At 53.7% G+C, this 14,157-nt stretch overlaps 6 protein-coding genes across 6 annotated transcripts in view; 3 read left to right on the top strand and 3 right to left on the bottom strand.

The window, feature by feature from the left end:
• Positions 1-246: 246 nt before the first annotated feature.
• Positions 247-2,635, bottom strand: BDW74DRAFT_188244 (fungal specific transcription factor domain-containing protein; the record flags this gene model as incomplete). The annotated part of the gene is made up of 3 exons (XM_073731669.1): positions 247-1,352; positions 1,410-2,350; positions 2,412-2,635. 3 exons carry the CDS (start codon positions 2,633-2,635, stop codon positions 247-249), a joined length of 2,271 nt encoding a protein of 756 aa, XP_073579121.1.
• Positions 2,636-2,910: 275 nt separating this feature from the next.
• Positions 2,911-4,057, top strand: BDW74DRAFT_188243 (uncharacterized protein; the record flags this gene model as incomplete). Its single annotated transcript, XM_073731668.1, has 4 exons — positions 2,911-2,944; positions 3,023-3,056; positions 3,120-3,175; positions 3,231-4,057. The coding sequence occupies 4 exons, from the start codon at positions 2,911-2,913 to the stop codon at positions 4,055-4,057; spliced, it is 951 nt and encodes a 316-aa protein (XP_073579120.1).
• Positions 4,058-4,190: 133 nt separating this feature from the next.
• On the bottom strand, positions 4,191-6,084 carry BDW74DRAFT_188242 (cytochrome P450; the record flags this gene model as incomplete). Its single annotated transcript, XM_073731667.1, has 7 exons — positions 4,191-4,584; positions 4,650-4,921; positions 4,972-5,216; positions 5,275-5,426; positions 5,483-5,674; positions 5,722-5,851; positions 5,898-6,084. 7 exons carry the CDS (start codon positions 6,082-6,084, stop codon positions 4,191-4,193), a joined length of 1,572 nt encoding a protein of 523 aa, XP_073579119.1.
• Positions 6,085-8,874: 2,790 nt separating this feature from the next.
• On the top strand, positions 8,875-10,244 carry BDW74DRAFT_161885 (uncharacterized protein). The gene is made up of 3 exons (XM_073725852.1): positions 8,875-9,037; positions 9,088-9,221; positions 9,275-10,244. Exons 1-3 carry the CDS (start codon positions 8,915-8,917, stop codon positions 9,618-9,620), a joined length of 603 nt encoding a protein of 200 aa, XP_073579118.1. The 5' UTR covers positions 8,875-8,914; the 3' UTR covers positions 9,621-10,244.
• A 671-nt stretch (positions 10,245-10,915) lies between these two features.
• Positions 10,916-12,294, top strand: BDW74DRAFT_161883 (GMC family oxidoreductase). The gene has a single exon (XM_073725851.1). The coding sequence runs from the start codon at positions 11,008-11,010 to the stop codon at positions 12,157-12,159; it is 1,152 nt and encodes a 383-aa protein (XP_073579117.1). The 5' UTR covers positions 10,916-11,007; the 3' UTR covers positions 12,160-12,294.
• A 1,176-nt stretch (positions 12,295-13,470) lies between these two features.
• The window catches only part of BDW74DRAFT_170798 (Pfs, NACHT and WD domain protein), a gene marked incomplete at both ends in the record, with an annotated part of 2,477 nt that continues 1,790 nt past the window's right edge, over positions 13,471-14,157 (bottom strand). Inside the window, one exon of the mRNA XM_073727216.1 lies at positions 13,471-14,118. Coding sequence (XP_073579116.1) covers positions 13,471-14,118 — 648 coding nt within the window. The remainder of the gene's footprint in view (positions 14,119-14,157) is intronic.

Raw genomic sequence — 14,157 nt, 5'->3', positions numbered from 1 at the left:
TCCGTTATGTACATGGATAACTCCTCGGCTAGCAGGCCCGAAAGCCGGAGAATTATGGATTGTCAAATATAGTACGGACTCTATGAGTTGATCTTAGACGCTACGGCGAGGTTTGATAGGGTTTAGTGATCTGAAAACTGCGGCTGCCCTGTTTGATACTTGATAACATATATAAAGATGTTACGCCCGCGTTGACTGCCATCCAAACGCCCGGAGGATGTGTAGCGAGGCCTCTAAGACTTTCATTTATACATTAAAGTGGTTAGAGCCATGACCAGGGCCAAAGTCCGGGAATAAGTGGGTTGCATCCCACGCCGACGGTGCTGTGTCGGCAGCCAACTCGTTCAACCAGCCCAGGTCAAAAAGGTCTCGCAAAATACCCAGCTCGTCGATGAGCACCGATCTGCCATCACCTAAGATGAACTCGCCAGTGTCATCGGCCTGTGCTGCCGTTGGATTGCTGGCTGACGAGGGATTCCACGACTGTCCCAGTACCGACTCTGAGCCCTCTCGAGTCATCGAGATCAGCCTCGACAGCTTCTGACATGGTTCGCGAGCAACGGACCACCACTGACCAAGAAACGACAGCAGCTCATGGGCCTTTTCAGCACGCGTCAGGCACTCTGCCACTGGAGCCGAGCCCTGGACTGCGGGATAGGTCCATACACAGTAAAGCATGGTGATCGCGGCAACGAAGATCGAGTGTGCTGACAGCCACGAGCACTCCATGTTTGAGAAACGATGAAGCTCACCGTAAATCTGGATGATGCCCATCGAACTGCGGAAGCACTCCTGGATGGCTTCTAGCCTCGGATGCGGCAGCTGGGGACTCGGTCGATAGAGGAGCATGAGACACTGGTGGTACTTGAGCTCGAGTCTCTGCACCGTGGTTCCCGATAGCGGATTCATTCCACCATCCGGGCGACCTCGCTGCCGGTTGCGAGCCTTGTCTATGAGCTGGTCACACGCTGTACGTGTCTCTTGCTGCCATTCAGGTAGGTTCCGAGGCCAGGGGAAACGACGGGGCGAGCGAGCAACACGATAGATCATCAGTTTGATCTCGGCGACAATGCGATCAAAACGTAGAGAAAAGATACACGCCGTGTAGTCGGCTCGGACTTGCTCCAGGGTTGGTCGATGTGCCTCCGTGCCATGGACTGAATGGTGCCATCTAGTCGCTGTCTCCTCTACCTCGACACTGCCATCCACACCCGGAAAGCTCTGGTCTATAGCCTCATCTCGTAGGGTCAGTGGACGACCCAGAATAGTAGTGAGCGTGCGATCCATCGAGTATGCAGACCAAAAAACAGCACTGCGGATATCTTGTCTCGCTGCATCCGTTTTGCGCGCACCTAAACTCACAAGTCAGATTGTCTCAGGTACCAACTCGGGGTCGGGTGCTAGCTTACTACTGTTGCAGCGTTGAAGACCCAGATCAAGGCAGCTGGCGATGATGGTGTGCAGGAGGTACCAGGCATTCAAACCTTCCGGGTTGTAAAAGCTATGTAGCACCATCAGCAACAAGACCTGTACGCCCTCAATGCTCTCTGGCAGATTGACATGCGAGCAGTGTGCCATGCCGGCCAGGAAGAGATCCCTTGAGCCGTAGTCGGCCCCTAGTCTTGTTTCGAGGAATCGCGCCCCTAGCGACAGAACGAGCAGGATCTGAGCAGAGGCCAGGGGGAGTGGAAAAGACCCGTTCCATTTGAAGGTTTCGAGAAGGGTTTGTACGTCAGCGAGTAATGCGTGAAAGGTAGTCTGCGAAATGAACGGATAAAAGAGTGTCTCCATGAAGAAGGCCTCGGCATACTGCTGACAGTCCGCAAGAGATGGCAAGGGAATCGGAGGAAGATTGGCCAAAGGACCGTCATCGGTAGAGTTGAATGCCTCCTGTTGCTGCTGCTGCTGTTGATCCCGAACATACGACAACGGCAAGCCTTGAGACTGCGGCGCACTTTCGTAGATCAACCGGGCAAAGGTCACGCCCGATGAAGGCCCCAAGTACTTGGGATCGGTGGTGTTGGAAAGCGAGATGAGTCCGACCTCGTGAGCGAGAGGCTGCTCTCGTGTGATCTGACTGGAAACGGAAACCGCGGGGGACTCGGTGTCCGGAGCAGAAGGAGCAGTCGTATGACTCTGCTCCAGGAGAGGATTCGCCGCAAAGGGTTGCCCAGGTGCCGCTTGATGCACCGCACTCTGGACGAAAGTCGGAATGGGCGGAGTCGGAGTCGATTCATTGCCTGCATGGACAGGGCTTCGGCTGATGTCCGATATCTGGGGGAAGCGATCGATGTTGTCATTGGCTCGTCCCTCGAGCTCCTGCACGCGGTGCTCCAAATAATGAAGTCGGCTATGTTCCGGTCGCGGAGATTAGAGCTACTGTGTATCTTGAGATTGGACGACTGACTTACGTCCTGGACACTGACGAAGCCGCGCGACCCTCGAAGCACTCTTCGCCGGCCTTGGCGCAGTTGGAGCAGGCAGGCAGGGCTCCATCGCATCGGACCTTGCGTCGTCGGCATCGGACACAGGCCAGAGCACGTCGTCGGATCCGAGTGCGCCCGGCCGTGGTTGAAGGCGAAGCTGGAGGCGGACAATCTGGGGCAAACGGAGCGGATCTTCGACCAGGGTCCATTGTCAATGCTGCGAGACCACGGGTGTGTGAAGGCAAGACAACCTTACCATATACACAAAAGAGAAAGAGACAGACTGCGGGGAAAGGGCAAGCACTACGGTTAGCAGCCGATGGACTCCATAAATCTCTGCCGGACAACTGCCGAGCCTATATTGGAGGCCTACTATACTTGAGGTGAGGCATCGGATCCATCCGATCGGGGTTGTCAGCATATAATATGAACGGATGCACGTGGAGTTGGTGGATATAGCATCGAGCTCCACAACCAGTTAACAATGGCGGGGGGTCTCTTTATACTAAGCCTGGTGTGTGCGTGTTCTGTGGTTCTACTACACTGTGCCTGACTCTGAAAGCTATCCTATTTCGCTATGATGCTGTCTGGAATAGCTGCTACCGGACTGAGAGTCCCAGCAAACGCATGGTAGGAACACCCGGGTTGATGGTATGGTATATTCGCATGGTTCTAACTGAAGCTTGTGCCCAGGGACTCGCATATCCACATCATCGAGCCGGACAAATATCCCTTGGATCCAAACAGAGGTTGGGGACACTTTCGCACACCAGGAGGGGGTATGAACTCACCTCATTGACATAGACTATACTCCCAAAGCTGCAACTCGCCAGCAAGCCGCTGCCTTTGAGCAGTCCCAGGGCATTAAACATGCAGTGGTGGTTCTGCCCAGTGTCTACGGAACCAACAACAGCGTGCTCATTGACGCCCTCCGCTCCTTCAACGGCACTTACGTCGGCGTCTGCGTGCTCGACCTGGACAAAGACATCAGTAACGGCACCCTACAAACCCTCCACAATGCTGGAGTTCGCGGCATCCGCGTCAACTACGGCAGCTCGGGCACCGACGAGCAGATCACGGCGGACGTGGTCAAAGCAGCAAAGATCGCTAGCGTCCATGACTGGGTCCTGCAGATCTGGATCCCCATTAGTGCCTTCAAAGCGTTGCATCCAGTCATTCCAACACTCGGCGTCCGCGTCGTCGCTGACCACTATGCCCACGCAACGGTAGGGTCTCGAACCAACAACACCCGCAATACCATTGACCCGTTTACAATCCCTGGCTTCAGCGAAGTCATTGACCTGGTCAGGAACCATCACCTGTTCGTCAAGATCTCCGCGCCCTACCAAAACTCCAAGCAGGAACCCCTGTACAGCGACATGCGCGTGGTCGCCGAGACACTGATGATCAACGGGCCGGATATGGTGGTCTTTGGCAGCGATTGGCCGCATACAGCCAGTAAGGAGGGAAATGGGCCTGGTGGGCCGTTGGTGCCATCAGACTTCCGGGATATCGATGATTATGGGATCCGCAATCAAACGCTGGAGTGGGCGGGCAGCCAGGCTCAGATCCAGCGCCTGTTTGTGGATAATCCGCGGAGGCTATGGGGATGGACGGATACTGAATCATAGTCGGAGCCGATGTAAATGAATATGGAGTACAGGGACGCCTAGGTACATTTTCTGATATAAACGCTTCTTCGAACACCCCCATTTTCACATAGGAAGAGACCTAAGCAGAGGTAACGCTCGCTAGACTGGCGAGCTACAGCTGATCTTTAAGCATCTGACGGACCAAATCTGCGTCCTTCGTCTCAAACGGATGTTCCTCCTCCACAGACCGGATCAACTCCCCATACTTGGGATCTCTCAGCTTGATGGCCATCTTAAAAGGCGCCGGATGGCTTATGATACCCGGCAAAAAGTGCGGCTGCACATCTACCTCTGCCCCATCAACGACGGGTTTCACAACCTCAAAAGCAGCCAGGGACGTAGCGATGGTGAGATACAGGTTCGACTCCGCGAGAATACGCCCAGGGCAGATCCGACGCCCGTACCCAAACACGAAATGCGGATCTCGCTCGGGACTGTCGCCGAGGAAACGCTCTGGCCTGAAGGTCATGGGGTCCTTGTAGTCGTAGGGGTCATGGCAGAAGGCCCTATGCAATGTTAATCAAGGTAGGAAGAGGATCAGAAGAGGCTACAAAAGTAATGCCACACTAACCAAACGTTCGGCAGGATGAGGGAGCCCTTCGGGATGTGATATCCATGGTACGTATCATCTTCCATCGAGCTGTGGACAACGCCCATCGGGGCAACGGGATGCCAGCGGAGAGCCTCTTTGACGATTGCATTGATGTAGGGCAGATTCGACCGGTCGGAGAATCCGGGTAGGCGGGCTCGTCCAACGACGCGATCGATCTCTTGCTGTGCTCGTTTCTGAATGTCGGGATAGAGGGTCATTGCGAGGAAGAATGTTGCGATTGTTGATACCGTCTTCAGATAGTCAGTCGAGGTAAACTCACAATAAATGAAGTTGGGCTTACCGTGTCAGCACCACCGAAATAGAGCGAGACGGCTGTCCACTTGATCTCATGCTCATCTTTCGAACCGGGGAGGGTGTCTTTGTCCTTGAGCAGACTGGAGACATACGAAGGCTCGCTGTTTTCAGCTTCGACTTGGTCTTTCACGAAGCCGAAGGGGAGGTCTGCGAGGAATTCGAGTTCTCCACGGAGCTGCTGCGCTGTGCGTCGAAAGCTGGCGCCTGGGAACCAGACCGGGATGTGCTTCACTGCGGTCTGTCAGTGCCCTGCCTTGACATTGAGGATTCGAATGTACGGAAGATGTACAGATAGGGACCGCATCCACGAGCCAAGTTCCAGGAACAAGGGCTGCAATGAACCCTTTCAAGGCTTCTTCGATAAAGTCAAGCAAGGGATCGTTCCTGGTGTAGTCCATGTGGTAGCCGTACAGAACCCTGAGGATTAAGGCCCCAGCAAGTCTACTCCCGTCAGCTTGCTTCAATTTCAATCTCATTCAATTGGCCAGAACACAGACCCCCTCGCGTGTTCATGGAGATGCTGAGGCGTATCCAGCAGACGGAGTAGGAACCGACGCACCGCCGTATCCTGACTCTGGTCGAACCGGGAGACGGCCTTATACGTTCCCATCTCGTGATGGATATACTGTCGATAGGTCCTCAGGCTTTTACCGTAGCCCTGCATTAGGACGGTTTCACCCATGCCGCATCTACTCTGGTCAGACACCTCGGAAACTCAGGCGGTCGGACAACCTACAGACTGGCAAAGGGCGAACTCGGTCGATCTGAGTAGATTAGAGACCTCTTCTCGAGCAGTTCGTGGGCAACCTTCGCATCGTTGAGGATGATTAGGCGTTGGCCCGGCACAGCGACTGTACTGATCGGTCCTACTCAAGTATTAGGCATCGTCTTCTACCAAAAGGAAGTATATACCGTATAGATCCTTGTGTTTCATCCAATGCACCCAGTCCGGAGAATCAGCTGCAGGCATGTCGCGCAAATTACCGATGATCGGCAGTGGCCTGGGGCCTGGTGGGAGGGGTCGGGGTGACGCCCGAGTGGACATCACCTTTAGGAGGTACAGGCTGATGAGCCCAGCTGCCAGGAGGACGAGATACATTGTCGATTGTGCTGGATTTGGCAGTCTAGATATAAAGAATGACGGTCAAACCGTTTGCCGTGCCGCTTCCAAGGTTGATAAGATGCTATTCCACCACCCCGCCCGCCCTTGACGTGATCCCTCATATCACGATGCGGAGAAACCAGACTTGCACGAATAGCAGAGCTGCGATATTCCGGCAGCTCGTAAGCGTACTCAGCGTGATAACAGCTGCAGCCAACCAAGCAGGAGCAGAGCTGCTGTCAGCCGCCGACTATCGGTAATGGCCTGTTCAGTACTCCAGCTTACCTAGGTATGATCACGTCTCGCCTCATGCCACTGGAAGTCTGGGTGGCCGATGTCTGACGATTTGCATGCATGGTTGCATAGGTGGTTCATACCGCTCATCGCATCAAGGCTGCACAGAGATCTTCCAGTTGGAACGTGGGACAGCCTGGCTTGGGGAAAGTCGGTTTCGAGATGACAATTCCAGCCCTGCATTGCACCCCTCCTCCATGCTGACATCATCTCCAACCGTGACATGGCCACCACATGCTCGGGGCTGATGTGCCAAGGTTGCTGACCCAAACATATCTTGCCATACCCCGCCCCTGTGACCTTATCTCCAGTTGGAGTCTTCTATATCTGAAACCATCTCCCCTCATCGCAAACATCTGCCTGTTGACCCACTTTCATCGGATTCATATTCCGCGATGCACATCTTAAAAGCCGCAAAGGCGAGAGGCCCGTCAAAAGAAGCGGGAATCTACAGACATGACCTGGACGCCTTCGCTGAGGGGCTTGGTGTCCACGGTCGCCCTCCGCCCGCCGATATAGTCAACGCAGCCTTATCATTGACCGACTATATCTCAGAGCGGCTTGCTCCGTCGATTGCGGCGAGAACGGACTTACCTGCGGTGGAGATTGTCCGAGCGGCCAACAATGCCATCAGGTTATCGAAGCGCAAGCTCGCACCGTATAGCGGTGCGGAGCAAGGCAGCAAACCATCCCTGTTGGATATCATCGGTGGAACAATTTCGAATTTCAAAACCCGCAATGACGAGCTCGACGCGGCCACCGCTGCCCGCGCTGCTGCCGAATCCATGAATGTTAGCCTACAGGCCGATCTCGAATCGGCGCGGACGAACGTGGCCGAATTACACACGGCGTTTCAGAATACATGGAATGAGGCTGAGGTGGAAAGGGAGACTTATAAGGCGCAGATCAAGACGCTGAACGGAGGTCTGCATGACCTTGGCGAACGTCTAGGTGTTCCGGAAGACCGGCGTACCCCGGAGGGGATCCATGGTATGGTATTGCGTGAAGGCTTCGCTGTTATGCAGCTCCCTGCTAATGACATTTCGGAACAGCTAAAGTGAGTAACCTCATTGCCACTGCGAATCGGGAAAAATACCAGGCTCTAGATAGTGCAGTCAGACACCAAGACGAAGCGAGGAATGTGAAAGCCAACGCGAGAGAAAACGTCGACCTGCTGCAGGAGGCCAATAAGGAGCTTCAGGCATCCCATGACAAGCTTCAAGGGTTTTATTCTAACCTCTTCCGAGGCTTTATCGATCTGAAGAAGAAGTTTGCCGACCTCCAGGATCACTGCACGGATCTGCAGATACTCCATGACGAGATCGAAAAGAAGTTTACCAATTGTGAGCAAGACCAGAGAACTGTATCCAGCTTGTAAGCATCTCATTTTCCCAACCCTTCCTCCGTTGCCGCTCTCCTGTTAACCTACCTCCTCTCGACCAGTGTTGCCGATTTCCGCACGATCTGGCAAGACATCATCATCGCCTGTGAGAAGGTCTACCTCCAGGAGTCATCCAGCATCACCGAGCGCAACGAGGTCCGCAATACAAAGAGGTTTCGTGATGCTGTTGGCCATGTCTGGGAGCACCTCTGCCGTGAAATCTGGTCTGACACATCACTGCTCCCTAGCCTTTCGCAGATAACCTTTTCAGCAACCGACTCCCGCCAGACTCCGTCCACGATAACCAGGAAGTTCTCACCGGTTGAGTCCCGGGAAAAGAATCATGACCTGGACCACGACTTGTCCTACATTATTTCCTCGGCTCTCCGTCTACGGGCTGAGTTGCATAGCACCCGGCCGGAGTGTTTCGCTCATATCCCGCGCATTACCACCAACCTGGATCACCACCCAGTCAATGCTCCTCTGGTGATTGTCCTCTCTACATCTGGTGCATGTGCATGTCTTGGTCTAGAGAATCTTGGACATGGGGCCTGACAGCGTAAGCAGTAGGTACAATAGGTCCGTCCTTCTTGCGCAACAAATTCTAGTATGTGGTTCTGATATATATGTACGGTTATGATACCCCCCGTTTCCAAATTCAATGTCTGGCTATAACTGCGCTCCGAGATTAGTGGTGGCAGCAGAACGAAAGAATGTAGACGGCATCTTCTCTATACTACTCACATACAACCATATCACCGGCCCGATTCCGCGGGGTGACGGATACGTAACAACACCCACCTGACTTCTCACACTGTATGGTATGGTATTGTAACAGTCTCTAATAGTCTTATGTCATTAGCGCTCCAAAACACATATACCTGCACTTCAATAGGAGAGAGTGTTTTACTGTGTTCGCAGGAGATTATTGGCACCGGCATACTCTACTCCAGATACCCTGCGTACAATCAACGTCCCTGGGTTAGCAAGACCCATCGATCGGGGTCGAGATCGGTCGAGACCCTGTCGAGTCCGCCCCCACTGTTCTTTGTTTGAGCTGAACCCCCCTTTTTTTTTTTTTTTTTTTTTTATTCCCTTTCATCATCAGTCATCAGTCACTCGTTTTCCTTTCACCATACCATACCCGCCAACATGATCATGAAGTCGCTCTTTCTCCCGGCTCTCGCATCCCTTGCTTACGCAGAGAGCTCGGTGACCTCCATGTTCCTGCTTGGCTTTGACGAGCTGAGCATCGTCGCCTCAATTGCCGGAAATGTACATCCACCCTCACCGATCAACATCCCAAGCAGCTAACATACCATCAGGACGCAACCGCGACGACGTACAGCATGACCTGCCCGGCCTCGGTCGACGAGGAGGAATGCGGCATGGGCTCTGGCCTGACCGTCGTCGAGGCGGGCAATGCGATGACGTACCAGATGGACGAGGGCGATTACTAGTAGGTCTCTTTCCACCAGGCAATGTACTGAGTATAGATTGACTCCGTGCCAGCCACTTCAGCGGCAAATGTACCATCGACGGAACGATCGCTGCATGCACGGGCACCGCGTCTGGACAAGGCGATGGCCTTCCTGCTTCCCAGACGTACCGGACGTATGCCAAGTACATGCCTGTCACCATCACCGCCGGTTCCGTCACCGATGCTGCAGCGACGTCGTCTGCTGAGGCTTCTAGCACCGCTACCCACGCGTCGCAGACGGCGACCGAGAGCGCCGAAGAGACTGCGGAAACGACCGGCGACGAGGCCACTCCGACGGGCGCGGCTCCTCAAGTGACGGGTGCTGCTGGGATGATGTTGAGTGGTGCTGCTATGGCGTTGGTGGCGGCCGTACTCTAAAAGCTTTGGATATCAAGCAACAGGCTTGAATTCAGGACTGTTCGAAGCTCGATTCTCGAGTAGGCATGCTGTTCTCGCATGAACTTGGTTTGTTAAGATAGTGCTCCACTTGTTGCAGTATTTTTGACTCGTCTCTTTGTATTAACTATCAGGAGTCCTAGACAGCTTTCCCTTACTATCGTCAAAATTTCACCATGCCATGGAAACAAACTGCACATGCACATGGGTAATCTCACCTAACGATTTGGAATACCTCCGCTCAGCCAAGTAGTCCTCAACAACCACACAATCCGGTGAGTATAGCCGACGAAGCACTGGGATGTGACTGGATTGATGGGCTGCATATCACCCTGCAGATGCACAGGACCACGACCGTCAGCTGGCCCCCACCCTGTTCGTTCGCTGCACAAACTGAGTTCATCGCGGCAAAAGCCGACCGTGGGGGCTCACCGATCTTGTCGCAGCATGATCGCGGATTGGCCAGCCGTGCTGCAGGAGAGCATCCCTTGCGTCCGCGCGGGTGAGCTCCAGCTCCTCCCATGTCATATAAGCAGCCACCTGGATACAGCCACCTTCCACCTTGTACTCCGTACTCCGTACTCAGTACCTGTCTTGGAGTCCGCAGAATGCATTTATCCGAGTTGCTTCTTCCACTTCTGGCGTCGCTCGCCGTGCAGTCTTACGCCCTCGGTCATCATGGACCAGGCATCAACGCAACATACGACTACATCGTCATTGGCGGAGGGACGTCGGGCCTAGCACTCGCCGCCCGACTCGCGGAGGACCCTTCCATCAGCGTCGCTGTTGTGGAAGCCGGCGGATACTATGAGAAGGAAGGGGGACCCGAGAACGTCATCCCAGCCCTGGGCACCTTGGCCAACACCAGCACCAATCCCTCCGACAGGTCGCCAATTGACTGGAACTTTGACACGCTGCCGATGACGGTATAGTCCGACCACGATTTTCATACCCCTCTTGGCCAGGCTGACTGTTATCAGGATGCCGACAATCGCATCATCCGGTACGCACGGGGAAAGACGCTCGGTGGCTCGTCTGCTCGCAATTACATGGTCTATCATCGGTGAGGCTATGCAGAGAAATCACGATGGTGGTAGCTAGCGCTGACACAGATAGTGGCACGAAAGGCACGTACGACCAATGGGCCGAGCTGACAGGAGACCCTTCCTGGAGCTGGGAGTCAGTCCTGCCATTCTTCAAGAAAAGCTGCACTCTCACCCCGCCTAACGACGCTACACGCTTCCCCAATACGACGGTGACCTACAATCCCGCCGCCTGCGACCCGTCCGGCGGACCTCTGCACGTAACCTGGCCCAACTACGGCGCCCCATTCGGAACGTGGGCTGAGATCGGGCTTGAAGCCATCGGCATGGTACCAGCCAGTGATTTCAACAGCGGCGAGTTAAACGGCACGGCGTGGGCGTCGAATACGATCCATCCAAGAAAGCAGATCCGTGAGTCCTCGGAGACCAGCTACCTGCAAAGTGCTCGTCGGAAGACCAGCCTGGCAGTCTATGAGCATACAATGGCGCTGAAGATTGAGTTCGAGGGCTTGACTGCTGTCGGCGTGCAGGTCAAGACGGCTGGAAGGAGATATACCCTCCGAGCACGCAAGGAGATCATCGTATCAGCCGGGGCAATTCAGTCGCCGCAGCTTCTGATGGTATCAGGCGTTGGACCTAGGAGCACACTGCAGCCCCTCGGCATCACGGTTGTCGCAGATCGTGCCGGCGTCGGGCAGAACATGTGGGATCACCCGATCTTCAGCGTCGCGTACCAGGTCAACGTCGACACCCTGACGCGCTATCAGACCGATCCTGAATACGCCGCCCAGGTCTTGTCAGAGTACAAACTGAACAGGACGGGACCGCTCACCACCCCGATTCCTGGGATAATAGGATGGGAAAGGCTACCGAACGACCTGCTTTCCACCGAAGCTCAAGAAGCACTCGCAATCTTCCCCGACGACTGGCCGGTTGTGGAATACATCGCCCGAGGAACTGGTCTCCTCGATCCCAGCGATGCCAGCAACGGACAGCAGTATGCAGGCATTGGCGCCGCACTGGTCGCTCCTCTTTCGCGAGGAAGCATTTCGATCAACAGCAGCAACGCGGAGCATCCACCTCTCATTGACCTGGGCTACCTGACTCATCCGGTTGACAGAGAGGTCGCTATCGCCGCGCTCAGACGGACCCGACAAGCGTTCGCAGCGTCAGGGGTCACTATCGGCGAGGAGTATCAGCCCGGTCCAGCGGTCCAGACAGACGAGGAGATCCTCGAGTACATACGAGCCACGATTAGCCCTGTATTTCACCCAGCGGGGACATGCGTCATGGGGAAGGAGAGCGATGCGCATACCGTCGTGGATAGTCAAGCCCGCGTCATCGGCGTCAAGAATCTGCGAGTCGTCGACGCAAGCATCTTTCCTGCGCTGCCGCCGGGGCATCCCCAGGCTAGCTGTTATATGATTGCTGAAAAGATCGCGGCTGGTATTCTGAATGGTACTAGGTATTCTCCATAGAGCTGCAGGCCATCGATCATCCGAATGATACTGGTAAACGTGCCCGGGTCAGGTACCAAGCTACCATAGTAAATATCTCCACAGCGCTTCAATAGATTGGCTTGCGGGCCCTAGAATACAAACGCACCCGGAATATCCTTCTACCCTTGATGCTGACAGAATGTTTTCCAGACCCTAACCTAGTAAGCATACGAAGCCGAATATGGTTAGCAGCTGGAGCGGCAGGTATCTCAGTGAAAAGAAAATCTTGTATCAAACCTGTAACTGTGCGGAAATTGTGATATCCCATACGTCACGACGAAGGAAACTGGTCTTGGGCACCGCTTTCTAAATAGATATTTTGCCACTTAAAACTTTGAGTTTCTTACTGGAAGTTTCTATATGTACTGTTACTGTACGTAGAAGTTATAACCACGCTCCCGTCCAAGAGTCCACATACATAGCATAGTCCGCCAGCGAGTGCTTAACGGTAAAGCTAACATGATGTATTATCTTAAGTATAAAAGTTTGCGAGATTGGCTCTCGCCTTCACTTTCTTTTGGCCCTGTCTCAGCGCCACAGCCGGTCTGTACTGTAGTAAGTTCAGGCAATTGATCTTATCAGTACATACCGTAGGCCAATGTCTGTAGGTGTGTGATTGACCGAGCCCAGTTGCAGCGAGCCCACGGTCAAGTGTTCGCGAAGGTATTCGAGCCATACAAGGTTTAAGATCCAGGACTAAACGTGGTGTTGAGATCCAAGCGCAAGGAAGTTCTGCCATCCCGATCGCCTACCTAATCATGACTAGCTTAAGAGTCGAGATAATTTCGTCACATAATAATCCTTAATAGCGAAATCTTGTCTTTATCCTTGGTATGTCCAACAGTAATAAAAATAACATAAATTGGTTAATATGTTCTAACGCCAGGATAATATTAGCTAGGGCTCAGAATCTCCTTTCCAGGAAGATTGACAGCTTTGGGTAGAGTAACCAAATGCACATATTCCAACATGCACGGCAAATTACGTGCTGGCATGCCAGGCCAGTGGCAATACCATTTTGCCACTAGTGCCTGCAAAGTGAGTGAGTAGGCAATTAGCAATGGCTAATTTGATCACAGGAAATTTTATATAGCGTCACCGTGCTTATTACACAGCCTGGAGTCTAGAATTCGCTGAAGACTCTCGTGGCGACATGCTAAAGTATATAGTAGACACTCTCCCCACGCCCCTCTTTTGCAAAGAGATTTGAAAATAAGGAGAGTGGGAAGAAGCGAAGGGGGAAGATTTGAAGTATAAAAATATAGAAAAATATTAATTAAGGCAACTAAACTAGGTTAACCAGATGAATGTCAAGGCTCCTGATTGATGACCAAGAATCACTGTGCTTTCTGTGGCAAGCACACATGTCGCCCGATACTGGGGTGGAAGCCATATTAAGTGTCGCCCGTTTCGGAATATCCATTTCTCATGTACAAATATTGAATTTTTCAACGAGTAAGAAGCATCCAATTTCAAGGAAAATGAACCACGATCAGAGTTCAGACAAGATCCATCAGCTGAAAACCAAATAGCTGTTACCATCACATTAAATTTCTGTATCTGCTTCTCAGCGCCGGTAGCCGTGTCCCAGAGCCGGACGGTTTGGTCATCGGAAGCGGACGCGACCGTCTGCCCGTCAGGTGAGAAGGCCACTGCGCTAACCCAGGATTCATGGCCCTTAAGGGCCTGCTTCTCAGCGCCGGTGGCCGTGTCCCAGAGCCGGACAGTTTGGTCATTGGAAGCGGACGCGACTGTCTGCCCGTCAGGTGAGAAGGCCACTGCTCTAACCCAGTCTTCATGGCCCTTAAGGGCCTGCTTCTCGGCGCCGGTGGCCGTGTCCCAGAGCCGGACAGTTTGGTCATCGGAAGCGGACGCGACCGTCTGCCCGTCAGGTGAGAAGGCCACTGCGCTAACCCAGTCTTCGTGGCCCTTAAGGGCCTGCTTCTCAGCGCCGGTGGCCGTGTCCCAGAGCCGGAC

The sequence above is a fragment of the Aspergillus multicolor genome (assembly GCF_047715735.1).
Source record: "Aspergillus multicolor strain CBS 133.54 unplaced genomic scaffold BDW74scaffold_38, whole genome shotgun sequence".
NCBI lineage: Eukaryota > Fungi > Ascomycota > Eurotiomycetes > Eurotiales > Aspergillaceae > Aspergillus > Aspergillus multicolor.
The sequence above is the reverse complement of the archived record's forward strand: the minus strand, read 5'-3'. Positions and strand labels throughout refer to the sequence as shown.

Bases quoted from the DNA above. Each gene is read 5' to 3' on its own strand.
- BDW74DRAFT_161883 (XM_073725851.1), top strand. From the start codon at position 11,008: ATGGTACCAGCCAGTGATTTCAACAGCGGCGAGTTAAACGGCACGGCG.
- BDW74DRAFT_161885 (XM_073725852.1), top strand. From the start codon at position 8,915: ATGATCATGAAGTCGCTCTTTCTCCCGGCTCTCGCATCCCTTGCTTAC. The intron at 9,038-9,087 runs GTACATCCACCC...ACATACCATCAG, and splicing joins TCGCCTCAATTGCCGGAAAT to GACGCAACCGCGACGACGTA. The intron at 9,222-9,274 runs GTAGGTCTCTTT...ACTCCGTGCCAG, and splicing joins ATGGACGAGGGCGATTACTA to CCACTTCAGCGGCAAATGTA.